The sequence below is a fragment of the Thalassophryne amazonica genome, chromosome 4, assembly GCF_902500255.1.
Source record: "Thalassophryne amazonica chromosome 4, fThaAma1.1, whole genome shotgun sequence".
Classification (NCBI taxonomy): Eukaryota; Metazoa; Chordata; class Actinopteri; order Batrachoidiformes; family Batrachoididae; genus Thalassophryne; species Thalassophryne amazonica.
Genome location: NC_047106.1, coordinates 129,733,377 through 129,753,209, shown reverse-complemented (window position 1 = coordinate 129,753,209; position 19,833 = coordinate 129,733,377). Strand labels below are relative to the sequence as shown.

General features: G+C 39.9%; 1 protein-coding gene across 2 annotated transcripts in view; it reads left to right on the top strand.

Annotated features, from left to right (window-relative positions):
- LOC117508735 (flotillin-2-like) overlaps nt 1–19,833 on the top strand; it is a 58,435-nt gene that overhangs the window by 12,180 nt on the left and 26,422 nt on the right. For both annotated transcript variants that reach the window (XM_034168555.1, XM_034168554.1), the window contains 6 exons: nt 3,003–3,084; nt 4,917–5,007; nt 11,243–11,366; nt 12,092–12,210; nt 19,491–19,604; nt 19,692–19,811. In XM_034168555.1, coding sequence (XP_034024446.1) covers nt 3,003–3,084; nt 4,917–5,007; nt 11,243–11,366; nt 12,092–12,210; nt 19,491–19,604; nt 19,692–19,811 — 650 coding nt within the window. The remainder of the gene's footprint in view (nt 1–3,002; nt 3,085–4,916; nt 5,008–11,242; nt 11,367–12,091; nt 12,211–19,490; nt 19,605–19,691; nt 19,812–19,833) is intronic.

The following is a 19,833-nucleotide window of genomic DNA, read 5'->3' as shown; positions in this document are numbered from 1 at the left end:
TTCATCTGTATTTCTTATGTGGCATTTTTGTAGTGCCCCTTATGGCTTTAAGTGGTTGTGCACGTTTAATTGTAGCCAAGCACAGGCTTGTGTGTAGGCCTGAGAAGGACTCCTCAAAAGACATTTTTGAGTTCCTCCTAATTTTAGCTGTGAATGTGCTTTTTCAGAACATAGAGTTGCATGATTTGCTGTGCAGTGATATGAGCCCACAGTGAATAAAAATGTGACAGGAGCGAGCAAACAACAAGAACACCAGCCAGAAACTGTTTGGAGTTCAGAGAGTTTGGTTCCCTCTTTAATGGCCTCTTCACACATAGTGCGAAGTTTGGACGAAAATGATGAAACAGCGCGAAACAGTTCGAAATTAGCACACGAAACATCGCGCCGATGGGTGGATGTTCACGAACTCTCGCACCGTGTTCCTGCACATGCCAGTGTCCATCGAGCAGGAACAGTGCCAGGTGCAGCATATGGCACCGCTTATGGGGAAGAAATAAAAACCAGCTGGTACGTGTGGAACCACATCGCGCCACTTATGTGGAATAATTAAAAAAAAACAAACAAAAAAAACACAGCACCCGGGAGGCGAACCCTTGCCTTTCAAAACCTCTCATTCCCAGTCAGACACTTTACCACTGAGCTACGGAGCTGTTCTTTGTCAGCTGCGGGAAGCTGTCTAATATCAGGAAGGACATGGAAATATTACAAAAAAAAAAAAATCCCACACCATATAAAAACGCAGCATTTATCAAGCAAGCAATACAAATATGATCCATCTGATCTTCTGGTGATGACCCATGGTCACAGACATACGGTCATGAAATGATATGAATGAGAAGCAGTGAGCTCTGATGTCCTCATCGACTGGTCAGGTGCGTCCAGTCAGCCGTGCGCATGTTGTGCTCGACACAAGTGTCTTGTGGATGGCGCGCCACAGCACAGACACTGCATCGTGTGGAACAGAGCTCATGTGGGTGGCTTGATGGTCAGATTGCCCGCTGCGTGTTCTAATCTGATGGTCCGTTTCAACCAGGGGGTCTGCCAGTGTCCGCTCCGTGCGCGCACTCGCTTGCTGCAGCTTGTTGCCACCATTCAACTTGGCTTCGCCTCGTTTAATGGTATGTTCCAGCTTTCACCGAATTAAATATTCGTACCATTGAAAGAATGTAAAAACATTCATTATTTGTTTTATATAACAGCTAAAATAGATCTTTGTCATTTGATATTTAATTAACCCCTTAACGCCCATCGTCGCATATATGCTACAATCTCTGACTCAAATATGCAACTTACCAAATTGACCTGTATGCCCGTTGTCGCAAATTTGCAACATACCATCATTATTATTATAACATTATAACATAAAGTCATTACCAGAATACTCAATATTACTATCTAGTTTTTGTGCAAAAGTGAAATTAATAATCTCAACATTATTTACCATCTACTTAAAGGCAAAAACACACACAAAACATTTTTTTATATACAACTATATAAATTTGGGCGTTAAGGGGTTAATTTATAAACAACAGAAAAGGGACTTACATTTTAGTGTTTCACTGCTGCTAAAGTCCAAATTGTAACATGTAGTCCAGTGATGCTCGGGACTTCCATAAAAAAAATACTTTGTGTAGTTCCTCAGTCCAGCCAAAAATTATGTCAGTGTTTCATGTGAACAGCTCTTCATGCATCCAGATGGCTTACAGCGGAGTGGATTTTGTGTGTGTATGTTACAAGAATTAGCAGCGTCAGTTAGCTCAATCAAATCATTGTGTCGTCACTCGCACACGCAACTGGGTCAGTCGACTGTGTACGTCCTCACTGCAGCGAAAAAAAATCACGTCAGAAATGAGTCCAGCTTTTCATTCTTTCTTCCTGCTAACAGTCTCCAGACACTACAATGGATTTATTGTGTGTGTGTGTGTGTGTGTGTGTCTTACAAGAATTAGCAGCGTGAGTTAGCTCAATCAAATTATGTCTTGGCAGAGTCGTCCCCCGGGCGTGCGCGCACACACAACCTGGTCGGTGCTTGTGTGTGCGTTTACTACCAAAATAAGACTGTGTACATCCTCAGTGCATCGAAAAAAAATCACATCAGAAATTAGTCCAGCTTTTCATTCCAACTTCCTGCCAACAGCCTCCAGACAGCACAGTGGATTTTTGTGTGCAAGTGTTGTGTGTGCACACGCATGTGTGTGTGCGCAAGCACATGTGCACGCATGCATGAGGACGTGTGCGTGTGTGCAGAGTGCAATGGTACCAAACATATGAAACCAAATTTGCACTCTAAATGGAACCAAGCTGCACTCTAAATGCAATGCAACACAAATGGGATGAATTAGTCCATGTCATGTGATATACAAAGCACCAATCAAATGACAAGGATCCACTCAGCTGTTATATTAATTTTTTTATTTATGTTCACATAAATACAGCAATCAGACACACACGCCTCACAGTAGACTGTTGTTAGTCCATGACTGTCCAAACACAGTAGGTCCAGAATGACAGATCACTACAGCTGCTTCTGTTGGAAGCCACGCCTCCTGTGAGTGGAGCGCACACACCCTCCTGTCAGTGTTTGTGTTTGCAAAATCACACTTGTGGGGAACTTAGACAGATTTCACAGCAATACGACACTGGTCGACTGCAGTCTGTTGTCGTGTGAAGAGTGCAACTGGCCACACATTTTCTAAGTGCCATGTGAGCGGTGTTAGATGTTTGTGCATGTCACCTAGAATTTGGCTGGCACCTGCCGCGAGAGGGTGCAATGGATGGATTCGCACAGTGCACACTTTGTCTTTCAGGCACTTGTGTGCGCAAATAGTTGTTGAACAGGTGTACAAGGTCCAAACTTCGCACTATGTGTGAAGGAGCCCTAACATTTGTTGTCAGTAGAAATGTCACTTCATGTTTAATCCAATTTGAACAAATTATTCAGTCTGAAAACTAGTGTTAACTCAAACATATCTACATAACTAGCTTCTCTTCTCTTCCAACAGGTGCATGTTGTAATGCAGATCACAAGACGTATGTAGTAGGAGGCTGGGCTTGGGCATGGTGTTGCATCACGGACACCCAAAGGTAACAGCATAGTTTAAATAGTTAAATCCATGTAGGTTGACGTGAAAGAGTCAGTGCTTTTTAGTTGATCCTTGGCGTGGTTTTTATTGTGATGGCTTTAGTAAGTACTGTTTGCAAATGTGTGTTAAACTGTTTAACATTTTTTTCAAGCTTGGTATTTCAGCCTGCATTACTGATACAAATTTCTGCTTTTTCAAAGCTCTGTAGTGTTTAATAAATGCCTATCAATTCTTCCTTCCGCGTTTTGGAAAAATCGATCCAGAATGCATTGGGTCATCAAACATCTTTTTTGTTGTTTGTTTGTTTTTGTTTGTTTTGGGTTTTTTTAGCAGATCAACGCGCTTCTGGTAGTAGTGATGATTTTCACTTAGCAACGCCTGGCTAATGTGCTTTATTACCCGAGGCCGTCAAATATGGCCATTGGGTAGTGTGAAGGCTTTGCTTCTGTCTATCTGTCTGTGCTCAGCATAAGTCCTGTCCTATTACTGCCAGAGGCTTCAAATTTACAGGGAAGATTCTTGGGACACAGACCTTGGACAAGTTCAAAGATGGCTAACGTTGACCTATTTTAAGAGGTTAAAATGTCACATTCTGTTTCAGTCTGTTCAGTTTTGTTTTTGAGTGGAGGGAGTTAAAAGCCAATCAGAGTACAACTGCACTGTAACATCAGTGGCTGGTCTTTCCAAAACCACTTTGTTTTGTGTGTTTATATGCATTTCTCATATTATGTACAACCCCAATTCTAATGAAGTTGCTCAAAATGAGCAAATATTTGCACAAAAACAATAAAGTTTATCAGTTTGAACATTAAATATCTTGTCTTTGTGGTGTATTCAATTGAATATAGGTTGAAGAGGATTTACAAATCATTGTATTCTGTTTTATTTACATTTTCCACAATGTCCCAACTTCATTGGAATTGGGGTTGTAAAATTAAAAGATGTTTTATTTTAACTTTGTACAAATGACAGAATTGTCATTAATGTAGCTATTCTATCCAGAATAATTTGATTTATAAATCAAAACCATAAGTCAAAACTGCTTTATTTTCCAAGACCTCTGCCTCACGGCGGAACTGCTGTATGCAGTTAAGGAATAATGACCTTTTTTTTTTTTTTTTTTTTTTTTTTTTTTTTTTTTTTGTGACAACCTGGCGGTAAATGGAATGCATTTATATAGCGCTTTTCCATCTGCATCAGATGCTCAAAGTGCTTTACAATTATGCCTCACATTCACCCCGATGTCAGGGTGCTGCCATACAAGGCGCTCACTACACACCGGGAGCAATAGGGTATTAAAGGCCTTGCCCAAGGGCCCTTAGTGATTTTCCAGTCAGGCGGGGATTTGGACTCAAGCCCAACACCTTAACCACTAGACCATCACCTCCCCTGGTCAGACTGCTTTTGCTGAGGGTAGAGTAAAATAAGTAGTAAACAGGAGCTTCCAGCAGGTGGCACAGTGTACAAAGACAGAAGTCATAGTTCACTGTTTTGGGTTTGTGATTGTGGTGTTAAAACTCAATTTTGAAAGTTATCGGTTAGCTGTAGCTTCCGATAAGTTTTGGGGTGCTTTATGCGTTGTATATGCGTTAAGCCTCCCCCCACCTGATTCCACTCACTGTATGCTCTGATAGGCATGAGTTTTAATATATTAGGTTATTGCGAGGGAACGCAGTAATATTGCGAGGGAACGCAAAAGTATTACAAGGGAATGCAATAGTCTGTGCCAAAAAAAATTAACCACCATATCCCTAGGTGGGCTCCATACTTTTATATCACTCCCTTTATGGTCATATGAAGTTTTGTGTGTGTGTGTTTTTCTTCTTCTTTAAGGATAACCCTGGAGATCATGACTCTGCAGCCAAGATGTGAGGATGTAGAAACGGCTGAGGGTGTGGCCATTACTGTCACAGGGGTAGCACAGGTAAATCCTGTCAACAGATTAATAGACTAACATGTCTTTTGCACAGTGTGAAGTATCATCCTTAAGAGTTGAGTTCTTTTAATGCCACTCATTAGTTGTGCGTTGTGGCAGAATGGGGCAGTGTAGTCTCGTTTGAACCCATACGTGATATCTCAGGATTTGACCACTTCCGGGGGCAGCCTGCCAGTGCGCAACACAAACACACCATCACTTCACACGGAAGGATAGTGTATTGTTTTGTTTTGTTTTCTGGCTGCAATCACAGAAGCAGTCGCAAAAACTGCAGTTTTTTGGGGGGTTCCCAGTGGAGAAGGGAAGACGAGGCAAACGGTAGAGGTTATGTTGGTAAGTTTTTGTAAGATTTAATCAAGGTATCAAGGTGTCTTTATTATCCCTGTTGGGGCAATTTGTTGTGCAGCCAGCAGATAGAGCACATTCATACATACATAGAGTTAAACATAACATGATCTTAAATATGGCATGAAAACTCAGTGGACATAATCATGTGAGTAATAATAATGAGGCTGTACCCGGAAATACATTTTTTGCATCATATGCTCATTCATTAAACCCCTTTATCGCCCACCCTCAAACGAGGCTACAGCGCCCAATAGCCACCAATTTGTCTCAGTGACTTGTAGTCCTCAATATCCCGTGCATCCAGAAAGTATTCACAGCACTTCACTTTTCCCAGATTTTATGTTACAGCCTTATGCCAGAATGGATGAACTAAATTTTTTCCCTCAAAATTCTACACACACTACCCCATAATGACAATGTGGAAAAAGTGTGTGTGTGTGTGTTGGTCCAGCCAACCCTGTACAATTACCATGTTAAAATGCACTTACTAATACTCACCATAGTATATGGGAGTTAACCAGAAAGATCAGAGGAATTTGGCAAGAATTTGGCAAGAAAACACGAAAGAAAGAAGTGGACGCAGAGCTGAAAAAATTCCAGGCCAATTGGAAAAAGGAAATTGCGGACAAGACTGGCTTTATCAGTGATAAAGTTTTCTGGAAATTCACGGAAATCTGGGTTTTTACTTGCGTGGAGAACGTTTCTGGGTTATTTTTGACAACGTACGTCCGAATCCGTTCATGTGTCATGCCCAAAGTTGGTGGCGGTAGTGCTCCGTGTATGTTTGCAAGCCACCAATAAAATTCAACAAAGATGAAGGGTTATTTTTGGTTTGGGTTTGTGTTTATTAAATTTTATTTTGGGGGACTCTGCGGTGGTTCTCCTAATGGTTTACTTTGAGTTAGGAGCTGCATATTTTTCCAATAATCATACCGGTACATTAAGTGGAGCTAACGGGTGAAGCTACTGAAGCTGCTAACAATGATAATGCCATTACCACACAGATGAGCATTTAACTCTCAGGAAAACAAATAGGGAGTTAACAGGATATTTTTATTTGCTTATCACTTGCATTATGCCGAAGAAAATAAATGGCATTAATATAATTTTTGTAATATTTGTTCAGTCAGGGTCTGGCCAAATAAGCAGTGCTTTTCCTAGAGCCCTCCCCTCTTTTAACATGGACTGAAAAGTGAATAAATTAATTTGGTACCTTTTCAATATAAGCAATATTTGTATTTTAAAAAAGAAATTGCTAAAAGCCAAAGAAAAGAGAGATGAACACAGGCAGGGACTGGGATTGTCCCAGAGAAAACAACTGGAAACCCAGACATTTGTACAAGAATTTGAAAAGAAAGATTATCAATAGCTCCAATGCTCCTCAGAAATGAGTGAAGGTTTAACAAATTGATGCATTAATGTGCCGTAAATGATTTTATTGTTCCATTTGAATTGATAATTTTTATTTTTGAGTTCTTTGAATTGTCATTTCCTTTACTGTGTGTTTTTAAGAGCCACAATGTATGTTTTTTGGATTAAAGGCCGGTAGCACATACAAGTTATGTGAAAAGACTGTGGTGGAAAAATTGACCTGACCCAACAAAAAAATGTCATTTTTTGGGGGGGGAGATTTTTTTTTTTAGTGGGTAAATAGACCTGAAAATTCACCAGAATACATCTGAGATTTCAATTTTTTTTCTGGGGGAGGACCCCCACCAGGGGTTTCGGCCCTTGCCACAAAATTTTTCAGTGGCCCACTTTCATCACTGATTTGTAAAAACAGAAATGTCTGAGTTTAGAAAAAAAAAGGGGAAACAGCCATTATCGGGCACCGCAGTCTCATGTGAACCCTGCATGATATCATGGGATTTGATCACTTACAGGGACCTCCGCTGCTGTTGTGCAATATATACACAGCTTAACTTCACATGGATAAATGGTGTACTGTTTTGTTTTCGGCTGCAATTACCGAAGCAGTCATGAAAAGTGTTTTTGTTTTTTCGGTTCCCAGTGGAGAAGAGAAGACAAAGTGAGCGGGAGATGTCATGTCAGTGAGTGTTGGCCTACACAGCTAACCAGAGTAGCTCTGTTCTCCCGCATATAAAACTACCTCGACATGTTTGAGCTCCGGGTCATAATCACATGTCCACTTTTCAGAGGTGTCAAGTAACGAAGTACAAATACTTCGTTACTGTACTTAAGTACACTTTTTAGGTATCTATACTTTACTCCATTACTTATTTTTCTGCCTACTTCTTACTTCTACTCATTACATTTTCACACAAGTATCTGTACTTTCTATTCCTTACATTTTTAAAACAAAGAGCCTCGTTACTCTTGGCTTCAGTTTAATGTTTATATATATATTTCATATCATGTGCGCCTGTAATCAACTTTTCTGCAGCGCGGCTTTGCTTTGAACCGTGAACCAATTGAAGCAGTGGTTCGCAGATTGAAGCAATGCTTCGACCATTGCTTCGTTTATTCTTTCTTTCTTTCGCTTAATTTTCCCCCGCTAAAACCCTAAAGAGCATACTTCTGTGAGTATTATTTACCTTTTCTATGTTAAACCGACCTGTTATGGTCTTCTGAAACAGTTGATGGATGTATTTTATAACTTAAAATGAGCGACGCTCATGCGTTAGCATGTCTATGGCATTTTCAATGTTAAAAGTTAGCATTAAGCAATTGCAGCCGTCATCACGTTCGGGTGCATTTGTTTTCAAATTGTAATATTTCTTAAATTTATTTTTGTTTATATATTAATAATCTAATGATTATTATATACAATTCTAGAGAAAGAGGCAAAAAGAACCTGAATAGAAACACAACAGAAAATATAAAAGCAACTAACAAAGAACATACATAAATAAATACATACATAAATAAATAAATGTTTCCTGTGAACACCTAGTGATTCTTACACCTCCACTTCATCCCTGTCTTATTTAATGAGTTTGTTTCGGTCAAACCATATTTTCATTGTTAATTTCTTCAGTGATTTTCTCCAGAACTATCTGCCAAACTAGAAAACTGCTGCATCCTAGTAAGAGCAGAATACTACTGGAATGAATTTGAATAAGGAAAGTTGTGTTTTTTTGTTTTTTTTTCCTTCACTAAATGGATGCTGCTCTCGCTGCAGTTTATTGTCTGGAATAGTCCCAGATTGCATTTCAGAGCTTCTAGAATTGAAACATTTGCGTGCAGGTGGTGTTGGGGGGTAATTTTGGGTTTTGGGTCTTGGGCCACATGTAGAATGAATCAGTTTTTAAATTAAGCTTTCAATTCATATAGTGGCATCTACTTTTTTTTTCTTTTTCTTTTTTTAAAGGTTACTTTATACTTTTATACTTTAAGTAGGTTTTGGAGCACATACTTTTTCACTTTTACTTGAGTAAAGAGGTCAAGTTGATACTTCAACTTTTACCAGAGTGTTTTTAAACTGCAGTATCTATACTTCTACTTAAGTAACAAATGTGTGTACTTTTGACACCACTGCCACTTTTCCACTGCATTGTCACTTTTTCTTTGCATTTTCACTTTGTTTGCGTGTAATTTGCCCAAAAACCCATTGAAAATGCCGTGGTTTTTCCCCCGGAAGTAGAGAGATTATATCATGTGCATCATATTTTACCCCATTAACACCTGCCCTCAAACGAGACTGCATTGCCATATTGCGGACCTGAAAGCCAGCCGAGCAGAGAGGAGTCGATGTGGAAGACTTCAACGTGGATGTCAAGGAAGTACTGGGCCATACTCTTCTGTTACAAGAGGCCCTCCAAACACATTTATCTCACCTGGAAGCCCGCTCACACAGGAACAATATATGTATTCATGGAATAACATCAGAGGATGAAGGGGACAACTTGCAGTTTATAGACAACTTTTAAAGGTTGAACTGTCTGTCATGGTTATAGCGCTGGGCATACAGCGCTGCCACCGCTCACTCAGACCTAAGCTACCACCAAGCTCCAACCCTAAATCTATTGTGATACATTTTGGAGTATATTACAAAGGATTTTGTGCTTCACTCTGCGTAGAGTAAAAAAAAAGGAGATGCAGCTGAATGGAAGACGTGTATATAGACCAAGACTATCCCAGTGTTATTCATGCTAAGCACAAAGCATATATCTTCAAGACATAAAAAAAAATTGTGGCATATTATACTCAGCTGTATGCTGAACCCCATACAACAGATTTGTCCTCTGTAAATGCATTTCGTTGCTCACTGGATTTGCCATCAGTAGGAAGAACAAAAATAAGATGAATGCAAACGATAACCATGGAGGAGATCAGCAAAGCCATTTCAAAACTGAAAGGGAATAAGATAGCAGGTGAAGATGGCTACCTGGTGGAGTGGTAACAGGGAATTTCAAGGTTAATGTCAGCATCACACCAAGTGAAATGCTCCTGCAGAACATAGTATCCTGACACAGTTCATGCGGAGTGTAAAAAAAAAAAATTAAAATACCCTGATATGTCTTTCTTCTGCAATTCATAATTAAGTCAAAGGTGCAATACAGCAGACAACTTTGAAGGACAGGGTCAGGTCCAACTTCACAGTATTTAAACTTTCTTATGATCTCAATTAATATTGCCCAATTTCTTTGCAAAAGTGGCACATCATCAGGCCAAAGGTTAGCTAATTCATAGATCACAAACCCATTTAAGTATTTCTATGTCTTGAATTATGTGAGAAAAGTAACCAACAGGAATTTGAACTATGTGCACATCAGAACAAGAGGAAAAATGAATGGTGCAGTCTTTATCCCTCCCCTCTTAGAACAGCCTAAGGAACTGATCAGACCACTGTGGATGCACTGAAATGATTATGGATTGCCAAATTAATCAGAGATGAAAAATCACAACTTTTTGGCGGGTTTCTGCTTTTTTTGCCAGTTGCTTGGGTCATTTTTGAGATCAGTGATCAGTAGGAACCGCAGGAAGCATTCAGTGCTGAATTTAGTGTTTTTTACATCAGGCAACTTGGGCAGCTAATAAGGGGTCTTCTGGGTTTTGTGAGCGTGCTCCTTATTCTCTTAATTTCTCCCTGCTAAACCTTAAAGAGCATATGTCTGTGAGTAATACTTACCTTCTTAATGTTAATCTGACCTGTTATGGTCTTCTGAAACAGTTGATAGATGTATTTTATAACTTAAAAATGGGAGCGATGCTAACGCGTTAGCATGTCTGTGGCATTTCCATCCATCATCCATTTTCTTCCGCTTTATCCGGAGTTGGGTCACGGGGGCAGCAGCTCAAGCAAAGCCGTCCAGACCTCCCGATCCACACACACCTCCCCCAGCTCCTCCGGGGGAACCCCAAGGTGTTCCCAAGCCAGCCGAGAGATGTAGTCCCTCCAGCGTGTCCTGGGTCTTCCCCGGGGCCTCCTCCCAATGGGACGTGCCCGGAACACCTCTCCAGCGAGGCGTCCAGGGGGCATCCGGAAAAGATGCCCAAGCCACCTCAACTGACTCCTTTCGACGTGGAGGAGCAGCGGCTCGACTCTGAGCTCCTCCCGAGTGACCGAGCTCCTCACCCTATCTCTAAGGGAGCGCCCAGCCACCCTGTGGAGGAAACTCATCTCGGCCGCTTGTACTCGCAATCTCGTTCTTTCGGTCATGAGCCAAATCTCATGACCATAGGTGAGGATCGGAACGTAGATCAGTCGGTAAATCGAGAGCTTCAGACCGTCGTGGTGAAGTCTGTGGCATTTTCAATGTTAAAAAGTTAGTATTAAAGATTCAAGTGCATTACAAATGGTAATATTCATTTATTTCTATTTAATAAAAAGTAAAACAACAGACAATATAAAGCTTGTTCAAAAAGGAGTGGGAAGAACTCTAAACTTACCTTGTCTCTTTATATTCTTTAGGTGAAAGTCATGACTGATCCAGACTTGCTGGCAATTGCTTGTGAGCAGTTTTTGGGTAAATCAGTACTGGAGATCAAAGGAGTGGTGCTACAGACACTGGAGGGACATCTGCGATCCATATTGGGTATGGGCACATATTTTTCTTAAACATTGCTGTTTTATGTATTTATTGACAATAATGTCATTGTTGTTATGTCAGGGACTCATAACATTTTTATATATATATATATATATATATATATATATATACACTCAACAAAAATATAAACGCAACACTTTTGATTTTGCTCCCATTTTGTATGAGATGAACTCAAAGATCTAAAACTTTTTCCACATACACAATATCACCATTTCCCTCAAATATTGTTCATAAACCAGTCTAAATCTGTGATAGTGAGCACTTCTCCTTTGCTGAGATAATCCATCCCACCTCACAGGTGTGCCATATCAAGATGCTGATTAGACACCATGATTAGTGCACAGGTGTGCCTTAGACTGTCCACAATAAAAGGCCTCCTGCTGTCAGCATGCCAATTGCACGCTCCCTCAAATCTTGCGACATCTGTGGCATTGTGCTGTATGATAAAACTGCACCTTTCAGAGTGCCATTTCAGCTCCATTTTGTTGTTGCAGAGGAAAAATAACAAAAATTGTCACTGTACAAATACTTGTACCTGACTGCAAGGCAAAGGCATTTGCACACATTCAACATACACAGTAAATCATGCTGAAAGGTTGTTTTAAATTTGTGAAGGTGACACTTGAAGTATGTGTTTTTCTCCAAACAGTGGGTGAATGTTGTATGGAGATTTTCAGTTATTTGATGCTGAGGTATTCTCTTCTTTGCAGGTACCTTGACAGTAGAGCAGATTTATCAGGACAGGGACCAGTTTGCTAAACTGGTAAGGGAGGTTGCTGCTCCTGACGTGGGCAGGATGGGCATTGAGATTCTCAGCTTTACCATCAAGGTGTGTGTGTGTGTGTGTCTGTCTGTCTGTAACCCCCCCCCCCCCCGTTAAAGGCTCGTTAAAGCATCAAACCCAGTCGTTATTATGTCCTTCAGTGTCAGAACAGGTACAGTGGGCGGAAATAAGTATTTGATCCACTGTCAGTTTTTCAGGTTTTGGCTTCAGTATGATATTATGATATATCTCTTTACCTAGTCTGAAAGCAGTTATGAAGTTATTTATAACATTTTAGTTGAGAGTTATGATTTTTAATTGCCTAGTCTTTGAGCCCAATCACAAACAAACTAAATAAAGTTTTCATGAAGATTTAGCTATACGTATTTGTAAACGGTTGTGTTGTTATATTCTGTACATGCTCCTACAGGTTGGCGCAACATGCATTCAAAAGCCACATGTTGTGCCATAATGCATGAGATCACAAGAGAAATTTAACAGCTGTTTCAGGTCCAAATTTAGTCCAAAGAATGCACCACAGGGCACTTGTATTCTCAAAATTTTCTGGGGAGTGGACATCCCTCCCTGACCCCCCCTTAGCTTTTCAAATGCCTATAGCATTCGGGGTAACTTTTGCTGTCTTGAATATTATAGATGAATCACATTGCTGTCTTTTTTTTTTCTCCTAAGCATCCATGAAAGCTCATGTAAGCGCACACACACACCCTCCTGCAGAGCCCATTAAACTGTACATGCTCATACAGCCAAGGGCATTTTAGCATTGCATTATATTTGATATTTGTGAATCACAAATCATTATTATGCATCAAAGGATCGATCCACCTCCACGTCAAATTACCGTAAAGAGTATGACTTTCAATTCACAAGCGCTGCAGTTATAATTAGCATGGACTTTATGTTGTTTCAGTGAATTCTGAGAGAAATGCTCTGTATGCCTGCAGTGAGTTGAGATGTTCTGTCCTCAGAAGTGAAGGTATCAGTGAGAAGAAGTGCCACTCTGATTCATTTTTGATGATTGATTTTAAAAATGTTATGTCATTTTAACACTCTTAATAAGCAGTCCTTATGTCGTTGCCACTTAATTCAGCACAAGCTAAGTGAATTGCTGCTGAGCTTCTGAATCATACTGAAGGTTTTGGAAACAATTCCTCTAACAGCTTCCCCTGTGTGTTGTTAGTGTTAGCTAATGTGTGTTAGTGTTAGCTTATGTGGATTTCTTTATCTGTGGACTGTTTCAGTTACGCCATATTGCATTACAAAGTATTTCCACATGTTGCATGATCCTAGTTTTTTTGCTTTTATGTGAAGTCAGTGGTTGGAGAAATGTGACCAGTTATTGGAGAAAGTGAAAGACGTGTGGCCACATGTTTAGTTAGTTAATTTAGTTAATTTCTGTCGGTGTTTCATACAGTACCTACATGTCCTTGATGGATTCAGTAAGAAAGATCTTTTTCAAAGTCTTTCATTGTGGCCAAGACTGCCTTCAAAATGGTTTGTTCTGGCATGAGTGATGTAATCCAAATCATCAGTGAAAAGTTTAAGTTGCAGTTCTTCTCATCAGAAGTTTGGTGCAGATCTCCTCATCCAAAACACAATGTCAACAGCTACATCACCTCACCAGACATTAATTCTCTATTATACCATGGTCAGTGAGAATTCCATGTCTAACTGGCGTGCATTATTTTTGTGTATATGCACACGTAGTTCGGCGAGTTAAGTCACTGTTATATCACTCTGCTATGGTCGTCACTTTAGCAACGTGTAAATCATTTGGCGCAGATCAGATGTGTTTTGACAGGTGAATGACAAAAATGCAATAAAACATGGATTTCCAAGTGAATTTTAATATTTTTGGCCAAAATAATACGTTTGAGGAATGGGAAGAGGACGAAAGCAAACGAGAAGAACAGCAAAAGCAACGGCATAAAGATTTAACATCTGATGAACTGGACAAGATTGAAGACGCGAAAGAAGAGGAGAACGGTTGCCAAGGGTGAAAATATCTTGAGACTGGCATAAAATAGTCCCAAATACTTACGCATTTTTATCAAGTTCTGTTAATTAAATATATGTTAGCTCACTGTGTGGGACCATGGTATAAGCGGATTAAACAGCTCGAAGCCGTGCATTATACGGTTTGAATGCACTTCGCGGAGTGCATTCAAACTTCCGCTTTGCATCGTGGTATTTTAGACTCCGCGTTGTGCATTCAAACCGTATAATGCACGGCTTTGAGTTGTTTAATCCTTACTTATCCCATGCGGAGCAGCATGGGAAGGCACATGTGACGTCAACGCTCTCGATCAAATAATGTGACCTTAGAAAATGGCTGCATCCGCACACAGTGCCCTGCACAACTCAAGGAACAAAGTGAACTTTGTTGTTAATTTATTTTGTCTTTCATGAAGTAATTCAATGGGGGAACTATCCCTTCAATAGTCATTTGATATAAAAACATTCAAACCTGGAGAGGTATTTCTCTGCCCTTCAGTACATCCACACTAACACTTGTTTATTAGTACAACCCCAAATCGTAAAAAGTTCGGACAGTAAGAAAATTGCATATTTAAAAAAAACAAAAAAAACAGGTACAGTGGTTCCTACATTTACTTGACTTCTGTTTCACTGCAGACAGAATGAACCCAAGATATTTCATGTCAGTGGCAGCTGGTGAAAAAATACCTTGGTGGGGCTGGTCTATTGGCACAGACCAGCCCCACATAGTCCAGTACAGGCATTCAAATGAACAGTGAGAAAATTACTACAATTCCACAATAATCATTTAACGTCCTTCTCAAAATCAGCTGTTCCACAGATAAAGTTAACCATTTACAGCTATATTAGGCCTCATTTATACTTTGGAAAGGAACAGTATCAAATACAATACAACACTCAAGTTCTTGAGCAAAGAACATTTCACCATTTGACACCAATTACACACATAGTACACCAAACTGTACTGCACTGCCATTATCTTCAGCCAAACAGATCCTGGGTTGACACCCAGAAAATATCACCAAATTTAGACTCTTTCAAAATATGGAAAAAATGTCATATTTTGAAGGAGTCAAAACCTGACAGTGATAATAGTAAGTCCCTTCATCTGCTCCCTTGTTTGCACTCGGGGTCGCCACAGCAAATCCAAGGTGGATCTGCATGTTGAATTGGCACAGGTTTTACGCCGGATGCCCTTCCTGACGCAGCTCCACATTATATGGAGAAATGTGGCAGGGGTGAGATTTGAACCCGGAACCTTCTGCACTGAAACCAAGCACATTAACCACTTGGCCACAACCCCCTCTGACAGTGATAATACTTTTTAAAAAAAATATATTTTATACTTTTTCTCCTCCACATCTGGGAGGGCAGCGCCCTAGCACCCCCTATGGGCAAGCCGCCACTGTTTCATGACATGTATGCTCATCTTTAATATGCACCCATTCCTGCATCCTCCCCCCATTTGCAATACATTCCAAAAAAATGTTGGGATGAGGGTAATTTATGGCTAGTATTGAGGTTAAAAATATTAAATATAATGTTACTTCATATAGGTGATGAATTGGTACAAAAGCACCAAAGGCTGAGTCTTGGAACAGCTAAGATGTGTAAAGTGCTTTAAACGTCTGATACAGATGAAAAAGTGTTATATAAATGCAGTCCATTTACTATTTATCCAAGATGGGAAGAGGATCCCCAGTTTGCCAACAAATGCATGAAAATATTATTCATGTGGTTTGAAACATGACAAAAAGAATGTATTCCTCAAAGAAGGATAAAAAAATGCATAATATCATTAAACACTTCAGGGAATCTGGAGGAATTTCAGTGCATAAAGGGCAAGGTTGAAAGCCAAAGCTGAACACCTATGATCTTCCATCACTCAGATGGCAGTGCATCAAGAACAATCATTCATTAATAATAGATATAGTGTAACCACATTAGCAATGGATTACTTAAAGCAGCAGCACAATACAGAGTCAGATTCACATGCGCGTCTTAAAACTTTACTGCACTGAAAAGAAGCCTTATGTTAACCTTGTTCAGAAGCAGTTTGTTTTGTTTGGACTCGGATGTGTTCAGTATGGATCATCACAGAGTGGAAATGTGTTTTGTGTAGTGATGCAGTGATCCACACTTTTTCACTCCTGATCCCGATACCTGAATTTGGATATCTGCCGATACTGATACTATTCTATGGAAGTGTATTGCATTCACTGGATAAAAAAATTAGACCGCTGATCTCGTAATTGCAAGATCTTTTCTCGTAATTATGAGATTGTAATTAATTTTATCCAGTGAATGCAATACGCTTCCGTACTATTCTGATATCAGAGCTCTGTTTTATTATCATTATTGTTGATTTTATATGAGGATATTTTGTATCCCCAGTTATACAGCTTCTTGATGAAATGGTATAGAACAGGATTTCTGAAAAAGTAGATCTGAAAGTTCATCTACAATTTGCCAGAATGCAAATCTAAGATGCAAGCCTCGATTTGATGTTTTGTTGAAACAAAATTCAATATCCTCTATACCACTTCATCATGAAGCTGTATAACTGGAGATACAAAATGCAAAACATGCACTATGCACAATTTCTCCAATCAGAGCCAGAGAAGCCTGCAGATTCGTCTGGATGTCTTGGTGGTACTTTTATTTATTTTTTGGTGGTTTCTTGCGGCATTTTGGAAATGGAGAAATGCACTCCTTCATCAAAACACTACATGTACTTGTATGTAATTTTTTTGGGGGTGCCTCTGTGGAAAAAACCTCCCCAAAACAATCAAATCTTGATTGATGAGAAATGGCGGGTCTTGGAAAAAAGCAGAGAATTTATGAAGAAAAGACAGCGCTGTCCCCTGTCTTTTTCTCTCTGTCTCTCTCTGTGTTCAAGAAATTACCTGTTTAGAATGCTGAAACATGCACAAATGTAAAAGAACAAAATATACATGTTCATGTAAGCATGTGAAATGGGTCCATTGTTGGGTCATTGGCTGAAGGTTCATCGCTTGAACACCTAATCGCAGATCCGCCCCGAGTACATTAGAGTTCCTTTGAACCATTTTTAGAATGAAGTACATTTCCAAAATGCTACCACAAACTACCAAAAAAAATAAAATAAATAAAACTACTTAATTTACTCATATTTGGAGTCAGTCTGGTAAATTGTCATAGCTTTCCTCCTGACTCATTTTGTGTTTCTGATCCTGATTAAAAAATCCTTGTGCTGATTAAGTTCACTGCATTGTAGGTTGCTTCTGCCTCTCAGTACAGTGGGTTTGCAAGCATTGCACATTGGCGTCTTGCTTTGCTGTGTTTTTGTATAAAATATTTCCAGCCAGCGGACATGTTGTATGGAAAAGTTGAAAATGCTTGCCTGTTGTGCTGGCTGCACCCTGTGGAAGGGACCTCCCCTGCAGCCAGCAAGATGTTTCTGTGAATTACGTTGATATCTGAACACGATACAGATATTGGATCAGATTGGCCTCATCCCTAGTTTTGTGATCAGCCGAATCGGTATTCCAGATCTTTTTTAAGAAAAAATGGATGCTGTGTGCTCTGGACCAAAGACAAAAGGACTATCCAGACTGTTAACGGCAATTCCAGAACCCAGGTTTTGGCATGGTATGGGGTTGTGTCAGTGCCCTTGGAAAAGGTGATTTACACTTCTGTGATGGCAGCATTAGTGCAGTGTGTAGAGATTTTGGAGCCACATATGCTGCCTCCAAGAGAACATCTATTCCAGCGGCATCCATGATTTTTTCAACAAGACAATGCAAATCCACATTCTGCAGACTTTACAAAGGAATAGCTGTGGAGGCAGAGGATATGGATGCTGGACTGGCAAGACTGCAGTAATGATCTGTCTCCGGTGAGAATGTGTGGAGACTTTGGGTGGGAAAAAAACACAAACTGATGACTCCATACTGCTGTACTCCATGAGACGAGTTTGCGGAAAAAATGGTACAAAATAACACCTGAAATGCTTCACAGCTCTGTATCCTCTGTGCCAAAATGTCTTTTCAGCTTTGTGAGAAGGAATGGCACCATTACAAAGTGGTAAATACTTCAATGTCCCAACTTTTTTTCTTTTCTTTTCTTATTTTTTTTTTTTTTTGCAGGCCTTAAATGCAGGAATGAATATGAAATGAAACTGACCACACACATGAGATATCTTCAGTTCATACTGTCTGCAGTAAAATAGAAGTGAAAGTATGAAGGTCAGCCTCCGACATGATTATTTCAATAACAAGCAATATATCAAAATGAAACTGGTACAAGAGTAATTCTTTAATTATTGCCTATCACATCACATCAAATGGTTTTTGCCTGCAATTTTAGGCATATGCAGAATCACCTAAAATGTAACACATGCACACAGCCATTGGTTTAAAAAAAAAATCTAAATTGTGTCATCCATGGGCGTACTTTTGAAATAACATGTTGAATTCCTCAAGACGGAGGGTTATGCATCCATGGGCACACATCGATGAATGAGTGTTTTCCGTAGCAACGCCTGCATGGATGTCTGTACAGTCACAAGGTGGTCAAAGAGTTTGAAGGATGAAAATCCATCTGTGACATGTCTTCATGACCAGGTCCGCAGTAAGAGCTCCGTAACAGTCACAGATGTACAACACCAAGTGGGGGTGTGAGTCATAGTCCTCACAGGATTTTTGGAACACAGCAGCATTGCCAACCCTGACTGATATGTGGCAAAAGTTCCACACATGCTTGAAGAGGGTTCATCCTGGAAAAGATGCAATTTTGCAGCATGGCATTGCTCAGCCATACGAGTCAACAAGCGGAGGATGCATTGCAGCAGCTCAAATTTCACAAGCTATAGTCCAGATCTTGCGCCATCCAACATTTTTATTTTTTTTTAACCAAGCTAAAAGGACATCTGAAGGGACACATTACACTAATAATGCAGAGATGCAAGCAGCTGTGTGTCACTGGTCCGAGTGTCTTGCTTGTTGTTGAAATAATCATGTAGATGCCGGACTTTCCAGCTGACCCTTGTAATGTATTGCAATAAACATAAAAATATAAGACATTTATGCAGCACCATAGGTATTATTTTATTCAAGAAATGTATTTTTAGTTGGAAAAAACAGTAGTTAGGCAACCCAAAAAAAAGGCTAGACTTCTGAAAATCACCAAGAGGGGAGGGCTTTGATTTGTTGCACAAGTACTTACAAATGTAACTTTACATGAAGAAAATTTGATATCTCTTATAAGTATATGACCTTTGATTGGTGGGTTGGGCACAAGCTAATAATGTCTGTAGTATGTAATACTTTGCCTTCTGTTTGGACATACAGGATGTGTATGACAAATTGGATTATCTCAGTTCTCTCGGGAAGACTCAGACTGCAGCTGTCAGGAGAGATGCAGACATTGGCGTGGCTGAAGCAGAGCGGGATGCTGGGATACAGGTAAGGGGCTAGGTTTGTGGCTGGGAAAGGTGCGTTCTATTGTAGAACAACCTTTTGATCAACCGCTTGCTTCATTGCCACATTCAGGAGGCAGAATGCAAAAAGGAGATGATGGATGTGAAATTCCTGGCTGACACCAAGATGGCTGACTCCAAGCGAGAACTGGAACTGCGGAAGGCTGATTTCAACCAGGAAGTCAACACCAAGGTGAATATTCTGGTTTTACTTT